Genomic DNA, 24,925 nt, shown 5'->3' on the forward strand with positions numbered 1-24,925 from the left:
CTGCTCTGCTTGTCCTGGGTTGGACTGCTGGCTCTCTCCAACACCAGGCTGCTTGCAGGGACATGGGAGATTCTTAGAACACGGGGTAAGACTTGGCAGGCTGATTAGGTTTTGTTTTTCAACTCGATACAAATTGGAGTCATCTGGAAAGAGGGAACATCATTTGAGAAGATGCCTCCATTGGATTGGCTTGTAAGCAAGTCTGTGGGAGACGGTTTCTTGGTTTGTGACTGATGTGGGAGGGCCTACCCAACTCTGCTGGCTCTGCCACTCCTGGGCAGCAGTCTTGGGTTGGATTTAAGCAAACTGAGTAGACCACGGAGAGCGACAGTGTTCCTTCACCGCCCCTGCCCTGATGTTCCCTCAATGATGGACTGTGAACTGAGTGGGTAAGCCAAACAAACCCTCTCCTCAAAATGCTTTTGGTCATGGTCTTAATCACACGAAAGCAAACTAAGATTCCAAAGATCTAGGTGGATTGTGGCTGATGCAACTACTCACAGGCTGCTAAAAGCTGGGCCTCACATGGCACCCAGAGGTGGGGCCAAATGGCCAATGAGGCACAGCAAGGATGGCGCTCCCTCCGCCTGGTCCTGGCAGCAGATGAGAGGGCACTGTCTTCTGAGCCCTGGTTGTTTCCTATGCAGTTATCTAGGATACTGTGAGCTCTCATCGAAGGGACCCGATGCAACCATTTTCAAACCATGAAGAAAGGCCAGGGCCTTTCATAAAGCAGCTGGCATTCCTGACACAGACACGTCACACACAAGTCGCCTTCACATTCTGAGCTTGCTTCCTTGTAGGAAGAAAACAGGTGTCCTGTTTGCGTCGGCACGCGTGGGTGCTTTTGGGTTATCTGCACTAAAATACAAACTGAAATTGGCACATTACATTTTTATTGTCTTCAAACTTTCTGTAGGTTAAACCATAATTTGCCAAACGCGTCTCCATCCTAAGGAGCCTTGAAGCTGGGCAGTGGTGGCACACACCTTCCGTGCGAGCACTCGGGAGACAGAGGCAGGCAGATCTCTGAGCTTGAGGCCAGCCTGGTCTACAGAATGATTTCCAAGACAGGCAGAAACCCTGACTCAACAACAACAAAAGTACCTCAAATATTTTGGAATTAAAATGACAAACATTTCTCCCACTGCCAAGCATCCATGACTGGAGCAGTTGGTGCACGCTGCTCTGAGTTTCTTGGCTTTGTCCTGCCACATTTTAGTAACTGGTTGTCTCTAAACCAAAAGCTCGGCCAGCTCTCTGTGAACAAAGCTGACAAACTCCTCTCCTCAGAGCCCACCTCTCTCTTGCTTATCATGCCGATTTAGAAGTATCTGTACCAGGTATGTCTACTAAAGTTAGATGCAGGCCCCCTAAGGTGCCTTGGAGCTCTGTAGCCTGGCTTGGCCTTGAACCCACGGCAATCCTGACTTGGTGCCGGGATTACAGGTGTGAACCACTAAGCCTGGTTCTATTGTGCAGCACCTGTGACTGCACACAATGCCATGCTGTTAAAATGAACACATGTACATGTGAGTGGAATTCATGCCAGCGTTTCCACTGGTGGCTAGCACTGGTCATATCCAGTCAATCCCCTCCCACCCTCGTCCTGCACCCCAAACTCCTCTCTATCCCCCCAGTAATGAATACGTCTCAGGTCTTTTCCTTGTATTTCCACATGTAGGAGAGAACTTGTCCTTTTCTCTTTGTTTGAAAGGGTGTCTCTGGTTACACCCATCTTCCTGATGGTGGCAGATTTCAGTCTTGATAGCTGCATGATAATCCCCTGTGTATACGTACTTAACAAAACCCATGGGCCTGCTGAGGGGCATGCGGGCTGATTCTACAGCACAGCTATTCTATCAAGAGCTATAGTTAACACCAGTGGGCAGGCATTTCTTTTGGTGGTATAGATTGTATACGTATAGCTGGACCACAAGGTAGTCCAAGTGGAGATGTCTGAGGAAGGGCTCTACTTCCTCTCAATGGCTGCACTAATTCCTCTCCCTACCAACATTGTGCACGACTTCCATTTCTGCACACGTTTCATCCTTGCCAGCATTTCTTAGGACATAATCTACTTCCATTTTCTAAGCCCTTCCTTTATCACAGGGCCTCCCTTTCTACGGCAGCGTTGTCTCAGAGCAGCTGCGTGGCAGGCCAGCTGTCACCTGACCTGTTCTCCCTGATGGACCTTGTGGCAGTTGTTGTGTTTTATAAAAATAAGGAGAGAAAAGGAATATGTTTGGTGGATGTGCAGTCAGGTGTGTGGGAATTTCTGTGGGCCCAGGCTGAGGCATCCCTTCCCTGAGGGACCAGCCACAGGGTATAGCATAGAATAGTTTATTCAGGGTGTGGGGGGGAGTTGAGAGGGTAGCAGAGAGAGAGAGAGAGAGAGAGAGAGAGAGAGAAAGAGAGAGTTATGAACAGAGACAGAGAGGGAGGTATATAGTCTAGAATCAATCACTGTACACTTTCCTGCACAAAGTACAGGGCTGCCTTAGCTCATGACTTGACACCTGCGGTCCCCAACACGTCCCCTGGCTGGTGGCTTTCTTAATCTGGCACTTTAACCGTCCCTGGCCCCCGCCATCCAATGGGCTGGAGCTGGGGCCCAGATCAGCTTGGGGAACAATCATAAAACCTTCCACTTGGACACAGTCAGAGACCAACTCTTCTTCCCAGTTTCCCTTTATGTCTGGGCTACTAAGTTCTTGCTACATTCTTTCTAGAAAGTCTCCTCCAGTGCTGCCTACACCTGGGTTATGAGGGCTAAGATGCTAATGGCCCCCAGCTGTGCTGGCTCCAGGCCCTCGGAGGCCCAGGCATCCTCTGGTAACAATAATCCTCCCTCCTTCCTCCCCCTAGCCAACTATAGTGTGAGTTACAATTTAACCTAGGAACAGGCTTTTGGATTAGGAGTCAGGGGTGGAACTCTGGAGACAGTTCTGAGGCAGGGTCACCACACCACACAGACCTGTTCCCTGGAAGGGAGGTAGTCAAAGGCACTGCCTGGGATTTGTGCAGCTTTCTGAGCCTGGTCTCCTCAGGTACCAATCCCAACCAATGGCTGTACTTATAAGATCAGAAATGGCTCAGAAGTGGGGCAGGCTGGGAGATGCGCAGGAGACCTGGGTGTTAGAATGGGGGTGGGGTGGCCTGAGTCGGGATTTGGCGAGATCTGCCAGCAAGGTGCTCAGAGAGCCGCAGTGCACCTTCCCAAAGCGGAGTCTTGTCCTTGCTGCTCGGAAAAATCAATCAAGCCCAGGGAGCAGACCGCTCTCTCTGACTGTGCCTTGGTTGGCTGTGTGTTATGAACATCTGACGGGGAAGGTGGGAGTGTGCGCCACTCTCAGGTAGGGAAAGTCACACGGTGACTCCATGCCTGCGCTGTTAATATCCACCAGGGCTTTGGCCATACCTCACACCTGGTGTGTGACCAAATGGGGAACGGCCAGAGGCAGGGGACACTGATGAGGTCTAAATTGGTTGTCTATGTTTTTTTTTCGTAAAGATTTATTTATTATTATATATAAGTACACTGTTGCTCTCTTTAAACAGACCAGAGGAGGGCGTCGGATCTCATTACGAATGGTTGTGAGCCACCACGTGGTTGCTGGGAATTGAACTCAGGACCTCTGGAAGAGCAGCCATGGTGCTCTTAACAGCTGAGCCATCTCTGCAGCCCTGGTTTTCTATGTTTTAAGGTGCAGTTTTATTTACAAAGTGAGACGACACAGGTACAAATGGTATCGGATAACTCATGTTCATGAAAAGTATATAAATATATTACAGGAAATTATATATAGTAAACATTAGGAACAGATACAGTAAACATTGCTAGTTTGTCTTCTATGCCAATATTACTGTCATTAAAAGCTTAAATACTGGCTTCAAGTATCCACTATAAAATAAATCTACTTTATTAAAATACTGGAAAAAATTTGCTATAAACAGGATTTGGTACATTAAAAATAGACTCAGTGTGTCCTTGTAACAAGGTCCACTATGATCAAATGCTGTCTCCAGTCCTAAGACGTGCTTGTTCAGTTAGTGATGAAGGAGTTTTGATAACCATCAGAGGTTAAAGTGGCTGTGAAAACACAGCATCTAGATGTTCGAATCTGACAGCACACTTGTCCTTCACGCTGAGGGACTAAGCGTAGTGGTGCTGCTCGGCCTGGCGGCTCTCACGTGAGTGGAGAGCAGGAGTCGGCTGTAGGCAAGGAGAGGAGGGCGCCTCGGAGGCTGCTCTGTTCTGCGTCACTGTGGGAGCCCTGGATGCGCCTTCTGCTCTTCAGCCTGAAGATGAGTCAGGACGTAGAGGATGACTTGATAGCAGAAAACATACTGACCCTGCAGGGAAGCGGCAGGCGAGAGGGGAGACGGGGATAAAGTAGCTTTATACACAGTAGGTGCTGGAGAAATGTGAGCTTTTTGTTTAGATGCTGAATGTAAGAGTCAGTGTGCAGAACTATGTGGTGCCATAAAAACTATAAACAAGAAAATCGGTAAGAGGGGGAAGAGCTGGGGGTCATGTGGATAACGATCCTGGATCGTATATGTTTCCTAAGAAATCTCCCTCTCTGATCTTATTTTTTGGTGCTGGGACCAAACCAGGGCTGCGGGTGACCAAGTTAAAGTCAGGAATGGCCATGTTTTTAAGAGGCAGATAAATGTGACTCTGTGGACAAGTGAAAATGATTGTTTTACATCTACCTCGCAGTCCCAATCAGGAAGGAAGGAAGGAAGGAAGGAAGGAAGGAAGGAAGGAAGGTAGGTAGAAGGACTTAGCAAAGCTAGGCTAATCTTAGCATAGTGCATTTCCTGTGCCAGTGGCTTCAGCTGGAGTCGGGGTGATGTCATTCACATTTGGTTTTAGAAGAATGAACACAACAGCAATGGCTGTGGGAGCCACCCGGCCAAGCCCTGGTGTCCTTCTCGGCCTCCCCAGGCAGCCACTGTCTGAAAGGCTGGAGGCCGAGCTGGGGAGGAGCCCAACAGTGCAGCAGGCACCACCATTCTCACTGAGGCTCCAACATGGCCACCTCTGTGAGCAACTTAGTGGGGACACGGAATTCCTTTCTCCCTCTCCCCGCCTTTCCCCTCCATTCCCATGTGTTGGCATGGGCGTGCACATGCATGAGGAGCCTGGTCTTGGGCATGTGCGTGCACACATGTGAGGAGGGTGCATGCACACATGGCTGCATGTGCACACATGTGAGGAGACAGGTGACAGCCTCAGGTGCTGTTTCCTAGGTGCTCCCCTGCCCCCACCCTTTTGAGACAGGGTCTCCCACAGCCCTCCCAGCCTGTGCCTGGATTTTCATGTAGTTTTTGAGGCTCAAACCCAGGGCCTCATGCAGTCATGACAAGTCCTACACTGAGGAGATACCTTCCCCGCTCCTTCCTGTTCTCCATCTAAAATAAATCAATATATCTACAATGAGAGTCTAAAATACTTGTTTTCTGAATTAGTCTTCATGCTAAAGAAAGGTCCTTTATGACAAGAGATGATGGTTTTTCGTTGTAACGTGGAAGGAAACCTTCGAAAGGAGGGTTCCTTGGGCAAAGGGTGGGGCCTTCCTCCATCCTCCAGTTACCTGAAGGCTGAGGCGGGAAGAACGTTTGAGCCCTACAGTTCCAGGTCAGCCTGGGCCACAGCAAGATCTCAGACAGACAGACGAAGGAGAGTACGAGTGTAAGAGGAACATTAAACTCTCAGTCTCAGAGCTCCTCCCCCTCACCTCGGTCTGCACCATGCCGTGCCTCTGTAGTCTCATGCAGCGCACTAGGTCAGAGATGTCGAACTGGCGGGGCAGAGAGCAGAGCATTAGACACAGCCTGGGGCACGAAGGCGCCTCCTCACCACTCTTCCAACTCTCCAGTGTACAGTGACTTCTTGAACTGACTTTTTATGATATAGTGTTTCTAAGAATTAGAGTCTACTATGCTTGAAAATCTTTAATACAAGTTCTCTTCCTCTGAAATTTAGCTAATTTCTTTCTTTCTTTGTCTTTTCTTTTTTTTTTTTTAATATTTATTTATTGTTGTATGTAAGCACACTGTAGCTGTCTTCAGACACACCAGAAGAGGGCATCAGATCTCATTACAGATGGTTGTGAGCCACCAAGTAGTTGCTGGGATTTGAACTCAGGACCTCTGGAAGCGCAGTCGGTGCTCTTGACCGCTGAGCCACCTCTTCAGCCCATTTAGCTAGTTTCTTAGACTATAAAAAAATAATGTAAGCAATACTCCCCACACACTGCTGTCCAGAATAAAATCCCATATCCTTTTAGTTTAGCTGATGCTTAACAGTCTGAAGTGAGGACAGAGTGGACTGTTGGGTCTGCCCCACTTCAGTCATCATAGGTTATAACAGTTATCAAGCACTGGGTAGAACATCTAAAATGCTTAAAGAGAGAGTGGTTTCTGTGTGTATATGTGTGTGTGTGTATGTGTGTGTATACACACACACAAATGCAAGATATTTTGGCAATTAAGGACATTACATACTAACTCAGAGTCAAAGCATCACACTGTTACTTCCTTTAGTAATATTTCTAAAATATTTAAAGAGTAACTATTAAGAGTAAGATATTAGCATTAATTTTCAAACAAAAATATCTATAGGTAACAAGAACAAAGCCCAATAATTTTCTTTTAAAAAGTGGACTCTTTTGGACCTTGCTATTTCCTGTAGTGGTCGTGATCTCACAGGGAAGCTTAAGGTCTGTAGGGTCTGTCCGGGTGAAAACGGACAGCGCCCGCAGAGCCTCATTACACACGGAGAGCCTCGTCACTCCGCAGTCGGCCTATGTTGCACTTACTTCGAGATCTTGGCTGATTAGCCCCAGGACCACGTCTATGCATATGAGGGTTCCCGAACGCCCGATGCCGGCACTGCAGTGCGTGACGACCGGACCCGACCGGCGGATGTGTCTCATGTAGGAGATAAACGTGAGCAGGTCGTCTGGCTGCGACGGTGTGTCGTGGTCTGGCCAGGCAGTGAAATTCAGATGAGAAATATGTCGCACCTCCCCTGTCTGAAATCGTAAAACGCAGTGAGTTACGATGTCACCTGTCCCTAAGCCAGGTCCTTATAGTAGTATTTCCATCTTTCGAAATTTGAGCGGCATGTTGGATCAGATGAAAAGAAAAAACAGAAGAGATAAAAAGGCATCATAAACACACAAAGCTGGGTATGGCGGTGCATGCCTAAGTCCCAGCATTTACACCAAGAGAGGAGGGCGGCTTGAGTACAGAGCAAGGCTGTGGCTAAAACAACAACAACAACAACAACAACAACAACAGCTTGAGAAGAACCACACGGACCGCATCAGCACTGCCCAGTGCTAGTGGCTGGGGATGGTATCCAGGCCAGTGGGTACACTAGGGTACCTAGCTCCCGTGGGCTCATTTAAATCACATGTATGGTGATGCCAGTCTCAGAGCCTGTATTCATTCCTTCTGGTTAGAATGCCTCCTCCCCCAGGGTCCTTCCTCTGTGGCTTTGTTATCTATCTGCTTCACTTTCCTCAAATGCAGCCTGTCAGGCCGTCCTGAGTGGCTGACCACACAGCCTGCATCTTGGTGCCCAGCACCGTTCCCTTCTCCGTTCCATTTCCCCGGCAGCGCTGTTAACACCAGCGTCCTCCACCCACCCCCCACCCCCCCACGTAGGCAGCAAGCGCCATCGGGTATGGAATGGCTTTCTGCCTGTCTTGGAAATGCTGGACCTGGGGTCCATGCCACATCCATACCACATGGATGATACACGATCAAGTCTCTTGAGGAACACTGCACGGCAGAGCTCATCCGAGCAATGGGTAAGCTTGTGTGAATCACAACATCACAGGGCGGTGCCCAGGACCATGAACAACGTTTGTGTGTCAATTAAAATGTTTAGGTTTCATAAAGGACTGAAACCTTGAACACTTTGTAAATAATAAATTACAAAGGAAATCTCACAAAATGTTCACATGATGCCAACAGAAGTGAATCAATATACTTTTTTTTTCCTTCTAGAAAAGCTGAAGAAAGCTCAGCAGGTAAAGTGCTTGTCACATAAACATGGGAATCTGAGTTTGGACTCCCTGGCATCGGGACTGCCCTTTAAGCCCAGTGCTGGGGACATGGAGATGGGAGGACTCCTGGGGCTTGCAGGACAGCCAGAGCAGCTCAGTCTGTGAGCTCCACGCTCAGTGACAGCGTCTTTCTCAAGGGATGTGGAGAGCCACAGAGGGCGATTCCAGCAACAACCTCCAGCCTACACATGTGCACAGATGTACCTGTACATGCATGTACACACGCAAACACATATACACAGAGGAAGGAAAACAAAAGAAACATTGAAGGAAGTTAAAGATTCAGTAGCAAACATGGCTCTGCATAGCTCACAGTTCCGGGAAGGGTGAACCAGGTGCGGGAATGCCACCCTGAGGAGACCGACAGACTCTGTCTCTAGCTGACGTGTACCACCCTTACCCAGTGTGTTGACCAGTGGGATGAAGCAAGTGAATGACAGCTGACAGGGCGCAACTGTGCGCGCTGGCTCAACATGGAAGTGGCCTTTCCAAGACATGTTTTTACAGCAACAGACTTAAAACAGCCTGAGGTAGTCTCCGTAGATGTTGGACAAAACAAGCAGGTTTTGTCACATGTGCTGGCACATGCCTTTAATCCTAGCACCTGGGAAGCAGAAGTAGGCTGATTTCTTGAATTCAAGGCCAGCCTAGCCTGGTCTATAGAGGGAGTTCCAAGACAACCAAGGCTACACAGAGAAACCTTGTCCCTAAACAACAAACCACCGCCACCTCCACCGCCACCGCCATCATCAGCATTCTAAGTTTCTATGTACATTACAGCTTATGAGCTGTTTTGTGATATTTATTCCTAAGCACAGACTGATGATCATGTTAGAACTCCACGATTCGTTGTTCTAACATAGATAGCATCTACCAGAGGAAACTGTAAGGGGCCACACTTGAAACTCTTCTGGATGCTGGGTGTGGTTTTACAGGATCACACTTTCCGTACTTCCAGTACTCAGGACTTCCAGGTTGTTGTAGTTGTCTAATGGCTTTGAGGCCAGCCTGGGCTCCATGAGACCTGGTCTCAAAAATAAAGATAGTAGATGACCTGCTTCTGTTGTGGCCTCACAGAGAGTGCACAGGCGTGCTTTCTGAAGAGGAGACAGGGCTTACGAGTGACTGACCTGAATATCCTCCAGGGCCATCACCCGCACGATGAAGCCCTTCAGCTGCTGCATTCTCAGGAGGGCCAGGCGCAGCCTCTCGTTGGCCATGGTTGTCGTGCCGAGGATGCTCGGCCAGTACCGCTGGCACTTGATCTTCTCTCCTTCCACCTCCTGCGTCATCATTGCTATCACCGTGGAGTTCTGCTCCCAAACCATCTGCCAGAAATCCCCCACGGTGGTGGGCAAAGGCCCCTGGCAGGCAATGTACACGAATTCCTGTGTCCCCACCGGGATCCTGATGAAACTGGCATTGATGTATCCGCCTTCATCTCCCAGAGGCACTCTTGTGGTGTCATCTGTGAATGTCCACAGCAAAAGGGCATGTCACCATCATGGACTGTCACTACAAGTTTCACAAGAAGCTGGAGTCAAAGGCTACAATGGCTCCTACAGCCCTCCTTGGACTTGCGTTGAGAGAGTGCACTCCAACCAGCAGCAGTCCAGGTCGTAGTTATGGGTTTTGTTACACTCTATCTAAATGCCAGCTTGGTGGCTTTCTATGAAACTTGGGGTTTACTAATATAGAGTAACTATGTATTACTAAGGTGGTCACAGATATAAATAACAAAGTAAACTTAACTCACAGTAGACCTCATAGTAAGCAACAAGAGAAACAAACATAAACATTGTTACTTGTCTGTCAGTATTTAAACACCAGTGGCAAAGGTTCTGAATGATGGGACAAACTCTTTCACAGAACATGCTGTGAGCCTCCCAGCCTAGAGAGGGTAGTGACATAGGCACAGAATAGTTCTCTGGTGATGGCTTTAAAGTCTGAGGGTCTCAGGGCTTTCCATCTCTCTAACTGTACTGAAATGCTGATGATAAATGATAAATGCTGACTTCTCAAAGTCCTAAAAATGTCCTTGCTCTCTCTGAGGGTGAGGCTGCGGGTTAGGAGACGCCTGCAGCCTCACAGCAGAGGGTTAAGCACTGCGGCCTTTGTTCCATCTCAGCAGGAGCTGCTCAGCTTTAACTTTGTCTGTGAGTGGAAGTCACGGGAAGAAAATGGGACACTTAGAAAAGTGATTATAAAGTCTATTACTAAGTTGTAAAAAGTTTACTATGAAAGCTAAGGGGAAAAGCGGAAAGATCAGAAGCAGGAAAGGGAAAATTTCTAAGTGGGGAAAAGGAAAAAAAAAATCTAGTCTAAGTGGAGAATGGCAAAAAATTCTTCTATCCTCTCATTTCGTCTTCAGTACTTATAAATCTTTCAGAATACATGATCACATGTTAAAAGGTTCATCACAAGTTTACACACAAAAAAATCAAATCATAAATTGAGATAGAAGTTTACAACAGCGAGTGTTTACATGCATCTCCGTTAGCAGTGATTATCTGGCTAAACATGCATCACCTGTCTCAGCTCCACAGGCTCAGGGAAACCATAACTAAGTTATCAGTGAAGGTTTGTATAGATAAACCCAGTCCATATTTTATCTTCTGCCCTAGCACCTAATAAATCATTAGTTCCCTTTCTATGACCTTTGGTTAACTGTTTTACAACTTCTTGGAATGTGCTTTGAGTAGGAGAAAGTCTGGTTACCATCTAAGAGCAACTAACTGGTGACACTTGGGAGACAGGCAGAGTTCTCATTGCAGTTTTGACTATTAGAAAAGGACCTAATAACAGTCCCACCATAAAAGAGCTTAATAATCACAGTATAGTTTTAGGAATTCTTATAGGATCACCATTAAAACTTAAGAAGTCACCTATTTGTTTATATAGCATCACCACAAGACAGTTCATCTTCGTAGATCCGCAGAGATCTGCTCCAGAGGGGTGTGCTATTACTTAGTGATTGTTACATGTGTTTAATAACAGGAAAAGTATATTAATAGTGGGAATCTTTCCTAAAATGAATCCCTTACAGCCTTGCTTAATGAGGGTGAACCTGTCGCAGATTATATAACAATCCGAAGCAGGCCATCTCAGACGATCACCTGCTAGTTGTTAGCTCATCCCATTCTGGCTCCTGACAAGAACAAAAGCTCGCTCTGAAATGACGCCATCAAAGTAGCTGCTAGGAACATGACTGACATCCCTAACTCCTGTGCATACGTGAGAAGAACCCTTTATCTTGTCATTTCATATTACTTATTTGAGTGGCGTTTGCGTGTGTGTGGCTGCCACCACACGTGTAGAGGACAGAGGATACCTTAACAAGGTTGTCTCTCCCCCCTTGGTGTCAAGGACCTTTCTTTACCTGGCCTCATATTTATTTTAAATATTTATAAATTTAATAAGTCGTTGTGGTGGCAACCAAGAAAGAACCTTTAAAAATGGGTTTCAAAATGTCTTGTTTGGCTTTCATCTCTTAGTTCAGAGTTTGTTTCCTAACAATAAATTACTTTGTGTTTAAAGTTTGCCCTATTCTGCCTATAAGATACAAATCTGCATGGTTTTTGGCCTCATAACAACGCCTATCTACTTAACGCTGAATCATTATCTACTCCATTTAAAAACCTTTCTTAAGATTCCTTTCCTTTCTAGAGACAGGGTTTCTTTCTCTATGTGGTCTAGGCTGGTCTAGAACTCACTGCACATACACTTAATTACAGCCACACTGGAACACACACACACACACACACACACAGTTAGACCCACACTGGAACTCACAGGGAAGGATATTTTTGTATCTGTTCTTCCTGCGGTTTTCCTTAGTCTGTCCAATCAGACACTGATCCAAGGGTTTTAATTCTTGAAGGTTCTACAAGTAATGAAATGGACACAAGGTTAAATCTGTCGACTAAAGCAGTGATTTAGTAATTTAGAGAAACGCTGCTACCGCACCAATTAGAGCTGTGACTGCTAGTGAATGCAGATCCAGTAAGCTGCAGCAGAATGAATTTACTGCAAGAATCTCTGACTGGACACGTCAATAATCAGCTAAATAATAGATAACACTTCTTAACCTAAATTCTAATTTCAGTTTAAAACTGTCTATAAAACTAAAGGAAAAAAAAAAACCTAAAAAGGCAAGTATGACTTAAGGCAACATCTGAAATATTTTCTTTCTTTCTTTCATTTTTTCTTTTAAAGATTTATTTATTTTATGTGAGCATGCTGTTGCTGTCTTCAGACACACCAGAAGAGGGCACCTGATCCCATTACAGATGGTTATGAGCCACCATGTGGTTGCTGGGAATTGAACTCATGACCTCTGGAAGAGCAGTTGGTGCTCTTAACCACTGAGCCACCTCTCCAGCCCCTGAGTATTTTCTTGACAATATCATGTACAGGGTCACATGGACCACGGCGTGTGGTATTGCTGTTGTGGACAGGCCACTATGCAAATAGTCAATTCTTTCTCGTCCTCACGACTGCTTCTACACATGTGCAAGGCCCTGCAGTAAGTGTTGGTGCAGTGAGTGTTGGGAACATGGCGGTAAGCGAAGAAGGCACAGTCTATCTCAGGGAACTTACAGCTCCCAGGAGGCGAGATGGAAATAAATATGCCTTTTAGAGATTTAGGTGCTGGGTGAGGAAAACAGAGCTGTGCTTCTGAGGTGCTGGGATGGAGCCTCTGTGATAACGATGCTTAACCCCAAACCTTGAAGAAGACACAACCACTTCTACAAGACTTAAGGGAGGAGACATACACCTCGGGTACCGAGTGGTTCCTTGGCCCCTTGGGGTGCACGCACATGGCAGCCGCTCTCAGAGAAGCACCCCATTTCAATGGCAAGGAAGGAGCAAGCGCTGCAACCTGGCATGCACCCCCAGAGGGGCCGTGTGTAAGCTACAGCAGCTGCCGGCACCAACACGCCTCGCTGCAGAAGCCAGGAAGACTCAACTCCCCGACCCTCCTGCCTTTACTCCCAAGGGCTGCGAACAGAGACATGTGCCATTAGGACCAGAATTTTTTTTTTTTTAATTAAAAAAAAGTATTTTTTACATATGGGGAATGCAGGATATCATTAGAAAAATCTGTCAAGTTCTGAGCAGTTAAAATAATCTTGTTAAACTAGAATCATTAGGATCCTCATTGGGAAAATTAATTTATCATTAGGTATGATAATAAGATGGTACTTTTTAGAATTGGAAGTTCACTCTACAGGGTAGTGTTGGAAAGTCTGGTGGTCTGAATGAAAATGGCCCCCATAGGCCCATAGGGAGTGGTGCTATTAGGAAATATGGCCCTGTGGGAGTAGATGTGGCCTTGTTGGAATAGGTGTGTCACTGAGGGTGGGTTCTGAGGTCTCAGATGTTCAAACCACACCCAGTATCCCTGCTGGGTCTTCCTGCTGATCCAGATGGAGGCCTTCCTGCTCCTTCTCCAGCACCATGTCTGACTGCATGCTACCATGCTTCCTACCATGATGATAACGGACTGAACCTCTCAACTGTAAGCCAGTCACAGTTAAATGTTTTCTTAAAAGTTGCCACTGCCACACTGTTTCTTCACAGCAATAGAACATTAAGACAGAAAGCAATTGGTATTTTCAAAGAGTTGGAAGTCTTTCCAAACCTTGAACACATTTTCCATTCAAATAAACACAGGGACCACTTACCTCCAGCTCCTTAGAGGGGATCCCTTGGTCAAGCAAGCCTTGCAGTGTGCGGATGGTGGCCTGCAACTGTGTGCCCGTGTACTTGCCGGAGGGAGGGACTCTGACTACCGGCAGGGCAGCCAGCTCCTCATTCGTCAAAAAGGAGTGATCTATCAGAAAGGACCAGATGGCTGTCAGCTCTCTCCAGGGCTGATTTAATGAAGAAATGCTTGCTCGAGCACTGCCTCACAGTCCCACTGCCTAACAAAAAGGAGCAGCAGCAGGGCTGGCTGGCAGATGACCGCAGTCCACACAGATTTTTCTACCTCACCTAGCCTTGAAGGAGCGACCTCACTGCTGTCACAGGTCTGGAAGGCTTGTGACTCCCAGTTGTTTAGCTTTTGAAAGGGGAGTGTGTTCATTTTTGCTTGACTTTAATGGCACAATTTATATGAGGAAAACCTACCCTGTTCCCCTATTTGCAGTGGATTCTAAGCACTGGGGAAACTCCAGGTAAAATTCATTATTCCACAGCAGAATCATGACTTTTAGTTTCCATCTTTAGTCACGATACTTTGTACTTTCCCCTAAGCCATTGAGAGCTTTAGGCTCTAACTATGCAAATAACTCAGTTATGGTAACCAAAAGCCCACGTCTATGTGACTTAGCTTTATGCATAAAACCAAAGAGCATTTACATACGGCAGTACTATCCATGAATTGTGAAATCATCATTTAAAGCTTTGATTTTCCTACTTGCTGTTTTAAATGAAAGAAACTGGTGCAGAAATCCTTGCCTTGGCTGGAATCCTCATGTTCTGTTGTCTCTGCTGGCGATTCTCTGCTTTCCCGTGTGGCTTCCCCTGCGATGGGCTTCTCTTCTTGGGATGTCCGAGTTAAGCTATGCCAACAAACATAATTGAAATATTTTTGTCTGCAGCATACTTTTAAATATCGTGATCCAAGTCAGTTATTTTCTCTATAATAACTAGGATACTGTTACACTGTCTGAGCTGGTGAGATGGCTCAGAGGTGCCATCAAGTCTGATGACAGTTTCATTCCTGAGACTCACACACACACACACACACACACACACACACACGCACACACACAGACATACACAAAATAGATACATGAAACAATTAAAATAAATTCTCTTAGCCGGGCGGTGGTGGCGCACGCCTGCAATCCCAGCACTCTGGGAGGCAGAGGCAGGTGGATTTCTGAGTTTGAAGCCAGCCTGGTCTACAGAGTGAGTTCCAGGACAGCCAGGGCTACACAGAGAAACCCTGTCTCTGAAAAAAATCAAACCCCAAAAAACAAAACAAAACAAAACAATTCCCCAAAACTCTCTTGATTAAAAAAAAAAAAATCAAGTTCAGACTGGGTAGGGTAGCGCATGTCTATGCTGTCAGCTTGTCTGGAGACTGGGGCAGGGGGATCAGCTGAGCCTTGGAGTTGGACACCAGCTTGGAAAAACAGCAAGACCTTGTCTAGAAACAAAAATTAAAACGCAAGAACCTCTAAATCTAAATAAGGCCCTGGATCCAGTTCATAACTCTTAAATCAAGGTAGATGTTAAAGTAAAAGTGCACAGCAGCAGCCGTAGCTGGAGACAGAGTCCAGGTCTCTCAATCTTAGACTGAAGGAGGCTGTGGGGGATGGTTTCCTGTCAACGCATATGTTACAGCTTTATCAGCTCCTAACTCATTCTTTCACCTGTGTGCATACGTGTGTGAGGGACGCATGAACTTGTGTATATGCAGGAGCAGGGGTCTATGTGCATACATGAGTGCATGTGAGGTGTGTATGCACTTGCATGTGCTGCAGCAAGGACCTACCTTGGGAACCGCTTCTCAGGTGTATTCCACCCCCACCTTTTTTTTTTTTTTTGAGACAGGATATCTCAAGTTCTTGGAACTTGCCAAGTATTCGAGGCTGGCCAGTCAGTGAGCTGCAGAGATCTGCCTCTTTCTACTTCCCCAGGGCTTGATTACCTGGAAACAAAGTACCTTACTGGCAGGGCGTGACATAGTGTGCATGCGTGTGTGTGTGTGTGTGTGTGTGTGTGTGTGTGTGTGTGTATGTGTGTGTGTGTACATAATCTGTGGCTACACCTGTGTGAGAGGTTGGTCTTGGCTTCATTCAATGTAATGAAACTCAGCTCAGGTTCTCATTGTTCTGGCCTACACAGGAGATGCCACCTGCTAGGATTTGAATCTTAAGACTATCCCCATGTGCTAAAGGCTTGGTCTACACCTAACAGTGTATGGGGCCCCGTAGGGCCTTCATGAGATGTGACCTCAGTGAGGTTGCTGAAATGTGCTCCTGAAAGGGTTCTCGGCATCTCAGCTCCTTTGGTCTCTTCGTCCTATCCCCAACAGGTTAGCTTTGCCCCCCCACACTGTGACAGTCTACCCTGTCACAGAGGAGCAAAGGGCCACGCAAGAAACCTGTGACACCAGGGCCTCCAAACCTTTCCTCCCTGAGTGTAATTTATTCCAGACATTTTGTTGTAGCTATGGAAAGGTAATCCACAGATCACCCTTGGCAAGGTAAGTGGTTAGAAAAAGAAACCTAGGCAGCACATTAGCGTTCGGGTGTCGGTGAGTAAGCAGGACTAGGTACATCTTGTTTCTCACTTTCTGGGGAATTGGCAGGGTTGTCCATCTGAGGTCACCAGTGCATACCATTAAAGCACACATTGATGTTCTCCAAATGTCAAAAACAGGGCATAGGTTGTTTTCCTATTTATGTGTAGGAGTGTAGTCTGGTGTCTGTCTGTGCACCAGGCACATGTTTGCTGCTTATGGAGGTCAGAAGTCGGCAGCACGTAATTTGGAAGTGTGGTTACATATGGTTGTAAACTGCCTTGGGGATGCTAGGAGCCAACTCTGGCCTTCGGCCGAGCCATCCAGACCCCTGTGCTGGTTTCATTGTGAGAATATTTTCCTGCTTCAACGCACTGTGGACTGTATTTCAGACTTGCTGAGTTTTGTATATGTAAAGTTGTGTGTGTGTGTGCGTGCGTGCGTGCGTGCGTGCGTGCGTGCATGTGTGTGTGTGTACCTGCGTGTGTCCATCCTGGAGGGAGAATGGTAGGCAGTTATAATCTACCCTGCACTGGTGCTAGGACCTGAACTTGAGTCCTCTGGAAGAACGGTATACAATCTTCACTGCTGAGCCATCTCTTTATTGTTGATGAGAATTGACTTTGCCTTCCAGGACATATGCTTTCTTCATAGAGACAAGTGTCGGCAGACTCCCCATAAGGCGCTCCTTTTCCTCTTGAACATCCCCACGGTATTTCACAGCACACCTTGGCCCCCTGACTTTACCATTCCTTTTATGGTGTTTCTACTATAAATATGTTGCAATTCTTTTAGCATCACGATTCTATAAAAATATTCTCTTATAGGAGCTGGAATGAATTCTTTAAAATCAAATTGTTAGGATGAAGGGTACTACATTTCTTAATGACATTAAAACAAATATAAACACATTCAAGCATCAGTAATGTACAAAAACAAACAAACAAAAAAACCCAAGAAGAACAGCCCAGTATTTTTAGTTATCTTCCTGGGAGATTGCACTAATTTGCTATCCTTTTATTCCTAGTCTGTCCAACAATGTATATTCTATTTTTCGGCTGTCTGCTGATGAGTAGGTATAACATTGTTTTTATTACTTCATTTTACAAAAAGACAGTGTCTATGGAGGCAGTGAGGAGAGGCCACTCCCCTGACGCTGGAATTAGGGCAGCTGAGGGCTGCATGGGGCTCCTGAGAACCAAAGTCAGGTCCTCTAGAAAAGCCCAAGTGCTCTTAACTGCTGGGCCATCTCTAGCTCCTCACGACTATATTAACAGTATGTTTCTTCTTTTCTAGCTTAGTGAAAATTCTAATATCTTGTCTTTCTAGAAAAATACAAATAACCTCAAATATAAAATTTATGTTTAATCATTTACGAAACTATAAATGTATGTATATGCGCACATGTTTCTTTGACATACATTATTACAAAAATTTTATTTATGCCAGAAACTATGTCCTGGAACTTGTTCTGTAGATCAGGCTGGCCTTGTACTCATAGAGATCCACCTGCCTCTGGAGTGCAGGGAATTAAGGTGTGTGCCACCACAGCCTTGCCCGGAGCCAGAAACTATTTCTTCCTTTTTTGTTTTTGTGATAATTATTGTTTACGTGCATGGGTGTTTTGCTTGTGTGTATGTCTGTGTTGGGGGTGTCATATCCTCCTGGAACTGGAGTTACAGACATGTGTGAGCTGCTGTGTGGTTGCTGGGAATTGAACCAGAATCCTCTGAAAGAGTGGCTAGTGCTCTTAATCTCTGAGCCATAGATTTCCAGCCCCTAGAAGCTATTTTCAAAGACAGATTTTTTTTTTTTTTGTGGTGTTTAAAGGAATTTAGATCAAATATGGAGGTGAATGCCTTCAATCCCAACACTAGGGAGGTAGAGCATGGCACATCTCCATGAGTTTAGGTCCAGCCTGGGTCTACATAACAAGTTCCAGGCTAGCTGGGGCTTACAGAGTGAGATCTTCTCTTAGAAGCAAGATAAAAAATAAAAAATAATTTCCTAACATTCCTGGTTTCATTTTATTTGAAATATTTTTATCACCATGTTTTATTTAAGCTTTTTTTGTTTGTTTGTTCTGTTTTTTTGTTTTTTGTTTTTTGTTTTTTTTTGAGACAGGGTTTCTCTGTGTAGTCCTGGCTGTCCTGGAACTCACTCTGTAGACCAGGCTGGTCTCGAACTCAGAAATCCACCTGCCTCTGCCTCCTAAGTGCTGAGATTAAGCGCCCAGCTATTTGAGCATTTAATGTGTATTTGCACACATGCCACAGCGCCATCAGGCTTCGTGGCAAGCCGCTTTGTTCACTGAGCCATTTTGCTGACCCTGGTTTCATTTTCTTAGTAATGGAAACATAAAAATTTCAAAGTACAGAAAAACAGACAAAAATTAAAAACAAAAAATACCCATAATCTTAGCAGAATGATCACAGTTTCTGGTATGGTTTTTAAAGAACCATTCATTTCTTTCTTGTTGTTTGTTTTGTTTTTGTTGAACAACAGGTATAGAATAAATATGTCCATGTACCTGGAACATGTCTTAGGAAATAATAATCAGGTTGGGTGTGGTGACACACACCTTGAATCCTGGCACTCCAAGAGACAGGTGGATCTTTGTGAGTTTGAGGCCAGCCTGGTCTACATAGCAAGTTCTAGGCCAATCAGAACCATTGCTTTTCTCAAAAACAAAAACAAAACAAAGCAAAAAACCAAATAAAAGGATTTATCTATATTTAATCACTGCTCCATAATTTAATTAACGTTTTATTGGAAACAAAAATAATCATTCTGTAAGATCAAAGGACGGAGTGTCTCACGTGCGCCTTACCTTGCAAGGTCTCCTTTTCCTTCTCTGCTGCTCACTGACTATGAGGAAGAAATAAAATCCAGATAAGTTCACTCTAACAAAGCCAGTCTCATAAAACTTAACTTTATAACTCTTCCTGTGAGTTACCTCTACACTGTTACTGTTACTCTTCTCACACTACACATGACATTCAGTTCCCACACTACACAGAGTAGGGGCGACAACTGTGGTGGCCTGTGACATTTTGTTGGTTAATAGTAATTATTTTGCGCTTAAGTTAAATGTATGGTTTCTGCAGCCTTGTGGGCTCTCCTTTTCCTACCCTTTCCGACTCCCAACCGTTTCAGCCCTCGTCACTAGAAAGAGAGAAAGATGGATACGAGGGGAGAGAGATTTCTGAGTCTAACTTCTTTCCTTTTGTCAATTCTTTGAGCACTGACTATAAACAAACCACAAACCAACCCTGCCTCTTGGGGCCCTTGCATTTATGTACCCTCTGAAAAGTTCCCAGAATTCCAAATATCATACAATTGCAGAAACTGCCTGCAGCTGTCAAAACCACACCCCTACTAGAGCGCAAGGCAACTGTACTGGCTGGTTGTGTGTCAACTTGACACAGGCTGGAGTTATCACAGAGAAAGAAGTTTCAGGTGAGGAAATGCCTCCATGAGATCCAGCTGTGGGGCATTTTCTCAATTAGTGATCAAGGGGGGAGGGTCCCTTATGGGTGGTGCCATCCCTGGGCTGGTAGTCTTGGGTTCTATAAGAGAGCAAGCTGAGCAAGCCAGGGGAAGCAAGTCAGTAAGTAACACCCCTCCATGGCCTCTGCATCAGCTCCTGCTTCCTGACCTGCTTGAGTTCCAGGCCTGACTTCCTTTAGTGATGAACAGCAGTGTGGAAGTGTAAGAGGGATAAACCCTTTCCTCCCAAACTTGCTTCTTGGCCATTATGTTTGTGCAGGAATAGAACCCTGACTAAAACAGCAACCCAGTCAGTTGCTGCGGACTGTCTTCTTGTGGTGTCCTTGACCTCTTTGGCTCCTTTAGTCCTTCCTCCCTCTCTTGGGGGCGGATTCCCCAACCTCTGCCGAATGTTTGGCTGTTTTGAGAAGGGGGGGGGGGAGGCGGCACGGCTTGCTCATGGAATCCAGAGCTCATTGATTCAGCTAGACTGGCTGCCCAAAGAGCTCTGGGGATGTCGGGATGTGCTCCCTCTCTAATGGGTGTAGGAGCATGCCCTATGTGGATGCCTTCCACCCGCTAGCACTGGGGTTGCAGGAGTGCTGTCCTGTAGCTCCCAGGCATCTGAGGGCAGGTCTTTGTGCTTGCTTCATAGACAATTCTCCCCAGTCGGGAGGATCCTGTATTCGCGAAGCACAGACTTGCAGGGTTCGTTTGTATTTTGGGAAAATGAATTGTAACATTTTTGTGAATAATTAGTAGAAATATTCTCCTGCCATAAATCTGAATTTTTATATTTGTTCCAGATACTTTTACATGCTAATTTTCCACCTAAATTATTTGCACCTGAATTAAACTCTTTGCGTGAGGGAGGCGGTGCATAGTCTGGCAGTTGAAACTGTGTCAGCAGCTCTGACAACATTTCCTTTCCCCCTTTCCTTGTTCTTTCAGTTGAGAAATGACTCAGTTTTGTTGGGTACAGATGGCACTGCAATGTAATAAAACACAACTGCCTTGTTTCCCTGCAAATGTGATGAGGGTAGAAGAAGCCAGGCTGCCACTGACTCCCCCTTTGAGGTAAGACAGCATTATATATAGCGAAGTGCAGCACAAGGCTGCTCACGCAGGTACCGTCCTCACCTCAGGGGTGTCCTCAGGTAGCGGAGACCCATCACAGTCGGTATCTTCTTCTGGTGCTTCCCCGTTCATCCTCAGTGGATCTGGGGGAGAGATATTCAGGCCAAGAGAAACTAAGAAACTGAGGAGGGTCAGCTGCATTTTCATAGAACCCTGTTTACTCTTAAAGGCAGCAGTAACAGACCACTCACTGCACAGCAGCAGTGTGAGCGCTCTGACCGGCCAGCCAAGAGCAAGTGACAAGAGGGGACGTGGTGTGAAGTACCTGCAAAGCTTGTCTGTGAAGCAGCCATGCTTCAACAGTGTCTTATTGTCACTGGAGGGGAAGACATTTATAGTAATGTGTTCATAAAAGCTGTGACACACCTTATGACACCTTTTGGTTTGCTTTTTAGACAAAGAGTCTCATGTAATCTAGGCTGGCCTTGAATTTGCTATGTGGTTGAAGATTATAAGGAGCTTCTAGTATTCCCGGCTCCACATCCCAAGCACTGGGATTATAGGTGTGTATCACAATGCACAGTTTATATGATACTGGGCTTCATGCATGGTAGGACAGTGCTCTACCCATAGCTACATCCACAGCCTCTATTGAATGATACATTTTAAATCCCATTAATGAGGCAACTGCCCACAAACACTTAGACCAGACAATGTTATTTTGGTTTGTTTCTGAAAACACTGCCCAGAAACTGATGGATGCAGATGTTGCTCATTATGTTTCAGTTTTACTCAACTTTCCCAAGCCTTGAGCTTGAGTTCTGGGTAAGCTGGCTCACTCATCTGGCTCTGCCCCACCCGTGAGCTCAGGGGTCCACTGGCTCCCCCACCTGGAGAACAGGCTCTTCTGGCGGTGTGCCTCTGGTTTAGGAGGTTCTGCGCTTCCTCATCCACGACGTCCAGCAGGGACTGGATGACCTCGGCCTCTTGAGGATCATCATAGACGCCATCATCCCGGGACTCAGATTCTTAAAAACAGGACATTATTTTAAAAGTACCGAGGTGAGAAAGGAACAAGTGCCCTTCTGAACACGCCGGGTACTCTGAAGTTCACCGTCTCCTCTGAAGGGCAGACATGGTCTCCTAGGGCTTTTAGTCTAGATGTATGCTGGCTGCTGTGCTAATCAACCACCGCTTAGAACAACTGCGGCTCAGATGCAATGAGTGAGAATCAGTATTGGAGATCTATCTTTCCATAAAATATTAACAATTTGATGCCTATTTCATAAAATTAATGTCAAATATTTTATTCATCAAAGAAATAAAGATGTTATTGTCTAAAGAGTAAGGATTTAACAGATCATATAAAATATGCACAGTGTAAAATTTCGAAACCAGTTGATCTTCTATAAGCCTTAGGGCTGAGAATGGACCCTGGAAGTCTGAGCATGAGGCAATCAACCGTAGTTTTATATTCTCTTCATCTCTTCAAACAATCTTCCCTTTTAAAGCTATATTAGTGAGGGAGGCAAGAGTAGGGGATTAGCGACCTGTGTTTGTTTTTATACTTTTAGATCATTTAATGTAACAGGACGGCTCTTTGGAAAACTACCTTCGGTTTCAGTGAAGTCTGTTGATTCCCTCGTCTGTGAGGACCAGCCTTTTCCTCCAGGGCACACAGCTTCACTTACTTCTTCCCCATTAACCTGAAGTGCAAGACCACAGCAAACCACCAGATTACTGTTTTGTTGAGTTCCAGGATTGGAGGGCTGGGCGTGGCCCCTCCCTCTGTTTAGCACAAGGCTTACGGTCCACCTTTGCACCCTGCATCCTGTGGCTAGGGAACACCAGTAGAGTGAAGTGTGCAAAGTGGATCCGAGTTCCCCATCAAGCACATCTGGAATTGTAGTAGTTCTTAAAATAATTGGACCACACAAAGCTCTTAGATATATTTTGAGATTTGTCTTCCAAAGACCATTTTAGGAACATTTAACCCTAGAAGCTGAGAGAAAGGAATATAAGCACTTTTGGTCTTGTCTTTTCTTTTGAGATGGGGTCTTGCTATGCAGCACAGAGAGGCCATTCCTGTCGCCTCAGTGCTGGGATGCTATGTGGACCAACATTCCTAGACTTTCCAGTGCAGCTTAACTCTGTTGTGAGTTTACGGACATAACAAGGAGTTGACAACAATGTGACTATTATGCATCCACTGAACTGACTGCAACCTTCCGGTGCAGCAGTGCCTCTGAGGATACACAGAGCCAGCAGTGGAGCTCAGCGCTGGAGCACCGGCAGAGCCGGCCCAATTCCCAGCACAGTTTAGAGAGACACACCTCTGGGTCAGGGGTTGTGCCCTGTGCCCACCACTCTCATGATGGTACCCTGGCTGGTGCAGATCTCCGCAGGCTCTGCAAAGGCTGCCAGTCTCGGGGAGTTTATTCACCTGGAGTCCGCTTCATTCAGAGGGCCTTGTCTCTCTAGTGCCCTCCATCCCGCTGGCTCCTAGACGCTTTCCCTCCTCTTCCCAGGGCCCAGGGGAGGGAGGGATCTCACCGAGACCTCCTAACTTTGGATTAAATGTTCCAGGGCTTCTCACTGACTTGCCCAGCGTGGGTCTCCGTGTTTGCTCTGACTGTAGGAGGAAGCCTCTCTGGTGATGTGGAGGAAGAACTGTTCTGAATATTGTGGAATATTGTTCAGAGTCATTTTATGGCTATGTTCCTTTAGCAGAACAGCACTATTTGTCTCTGGCCTACCTGTCTTGTCTTTAGTTCTATGTCCAAGTGATAACCACTCACAAGTGAAAAACTGGTTCACTCCAGCAGAGTCTCACTGGAGATGCAAACCCCTCTGAAGGTCCAGCCCCAGGCCTGGCCGTAGACGGCAGCGCGCTTGAACTCAGTGGCATCTTTGGAGGGTCTTTGTCTCATAAGGGTTTCAGAGGGCTCTTTTAATTTTATTTTTGTCTTATCTTATAGGTTCTTCTTATCTACATTATGGCTTCCAGTTTTGTGATCTTAAATGATACCAGTGTATGCAAACATGTATTTCTCCGTGTCTGCATGTGTGTCTCATGCCTTTTATTTATTTTTTTGGTTCTTTTTCTTCTGTTTGTTTTGTCATATTCTGGGTTTGTTTTTGTTTTATATTATTATTCTTTAGATGCCTATTTGTTTTCAGTGAGAGACAAGACAGGATTGGATTTCGATAGGAGGGAAGGTGGGGGGTACTCTCAGACGAGCTGGGGGAGGGAAACCATGACCAGAATATATTACATGAAAAGAAAGATGGGGTCAATAAAAGGAAATAAAAAAATAATTTTTTAAAATTAAAAAAGAAAAAAAGGTAGACTTGGATAAACTGTAAAACTGAATGACTAAACTAACTCACAGTGAGTATGTGCTTGCTCTGAAGGCCTAACTCTTTTTATTGAGACACGAGATACGACAGAATTGCATTTCGTAAGCTGGTGATGCAACACCCACAGCACCACTGGTTGTGAAATCCCTTTTTCATGAGAAACTCATGCTCTGGGCATTAGTGCTCAACAGAACATTGTCCAGGAGAGTCCGTGGAACATTTATATTCCAGCAGAAATGTTGGCACCCACAATAATAAAAGTCCTAGATTCTAGGGTTTGATGTTAGTTCAATAGAAATTCTACACTCCCTTCTTTCAACATGCTGATATTTAAAAAGAAAACAAGCACTATCCAGCACGAATAGCATGAAAATTCAGTTGCTGCAGGTCCGTGAAGCTGAAGACCTGGATCAGCAGGGAGGCAAGCTCTGCTACAGTGCAGTGCACACAGGGCGCGTGCACACACACCACTGCTACAGTGCAGTGCACACAGGGCCCATGCACACACACCACTGCTACAGTGCAATGCACACAGGGCCCGGGCACAGACTCCACTGCTACAGTGCAGTGCACACAGGGCCCATGCACACACACCACTGCTACAGTGCAATGCACACAGGGCCCAGGCACACACACCACTGCTACAGTGCAATGC

The 24,925-nt window shown here is 45.9% G+C and overlaps 1 protein-coding gene across 4 annotated transcripts in view; it reads right to left on the bottom strand.

Moving 5' to 3' along the window:
* Nucleotides 1-3,744: 3,744 nt before the first annotated feature.
* Ptpn13 (protein tyrosine phosphatase non-receptor type 13) overlaps nucleotides 3,745-24,925 on the bottom strand; it is a 164,678-nt gene continuing 143,497 nt past the window's right edge. For all 4 annotated transcript variants that reach the window (XM_052198663.1, XM_052198664.1, XM_052198665.1 and 1 more), the window contains 11 exons: nucleotides 22,523-22,616; nucleotides 21,801-21,938; nucleotides 20,974-21,053; nucleotides 19,175-19,212; nucleotides 14,550-14,653; nucleotides 13,775-13,923; nucleotides 11,880-11,970; nucleotides 9,218-9,555; nucleotides 6,831-7,046; nucleotides 5,748-5,810; nucleotides 3,745-4,356 (listed from right to left, as the gene is read on the bottom strand). In XM_052198663.1, coding sequence (XP_052054623.1) covers nucleotides 4,264-4,356; nucleotides 5,748-5,810; nucleotides 6,831-7,046; nucleotides 9,218-9,555; nucleotides 11,880-11,970; nucleotides 13,775-13,923; nucleotides 14,550-14,653; nucleotides 19,175-19,212; nucleotides 20,974-21,053; nucleotides 21,801-21,938; nucleotides 22,523-22,616 — 1,404 coding nt within the window. In that variant the 3' untranslated portion in view covers nucleotides 3,745-4,263. The remainder of the gene's footprint in view (nucleotides 4,357-5,747; nucleotides 5,811-6,830; nucleotides 7,047-9,217; nucleotides 9,556-11,879; nucleotides 11,971-13,774; nucleotides 13,924-14,549; nucleotides 14,654-19,174; nucleotides 19,213-20,973; nucleotides 21,054-21,800; nucleotides 21,939-22,522; nucleotides 22,617-24,925) is intronic.

Source organism: Apodemus sylvaticus, chromosome 11 (assembly GCF_947179515.1).
Source record: "Apodemus sylvaticus chromosome 11, mApoSyl1.1, whole genome shotgun sequence".
NCBI lineage: Eukaryota > Metazoa > Chordata > Mammalia > Rodentia > Muridae > Apodemus > Apodemus sylvaticus.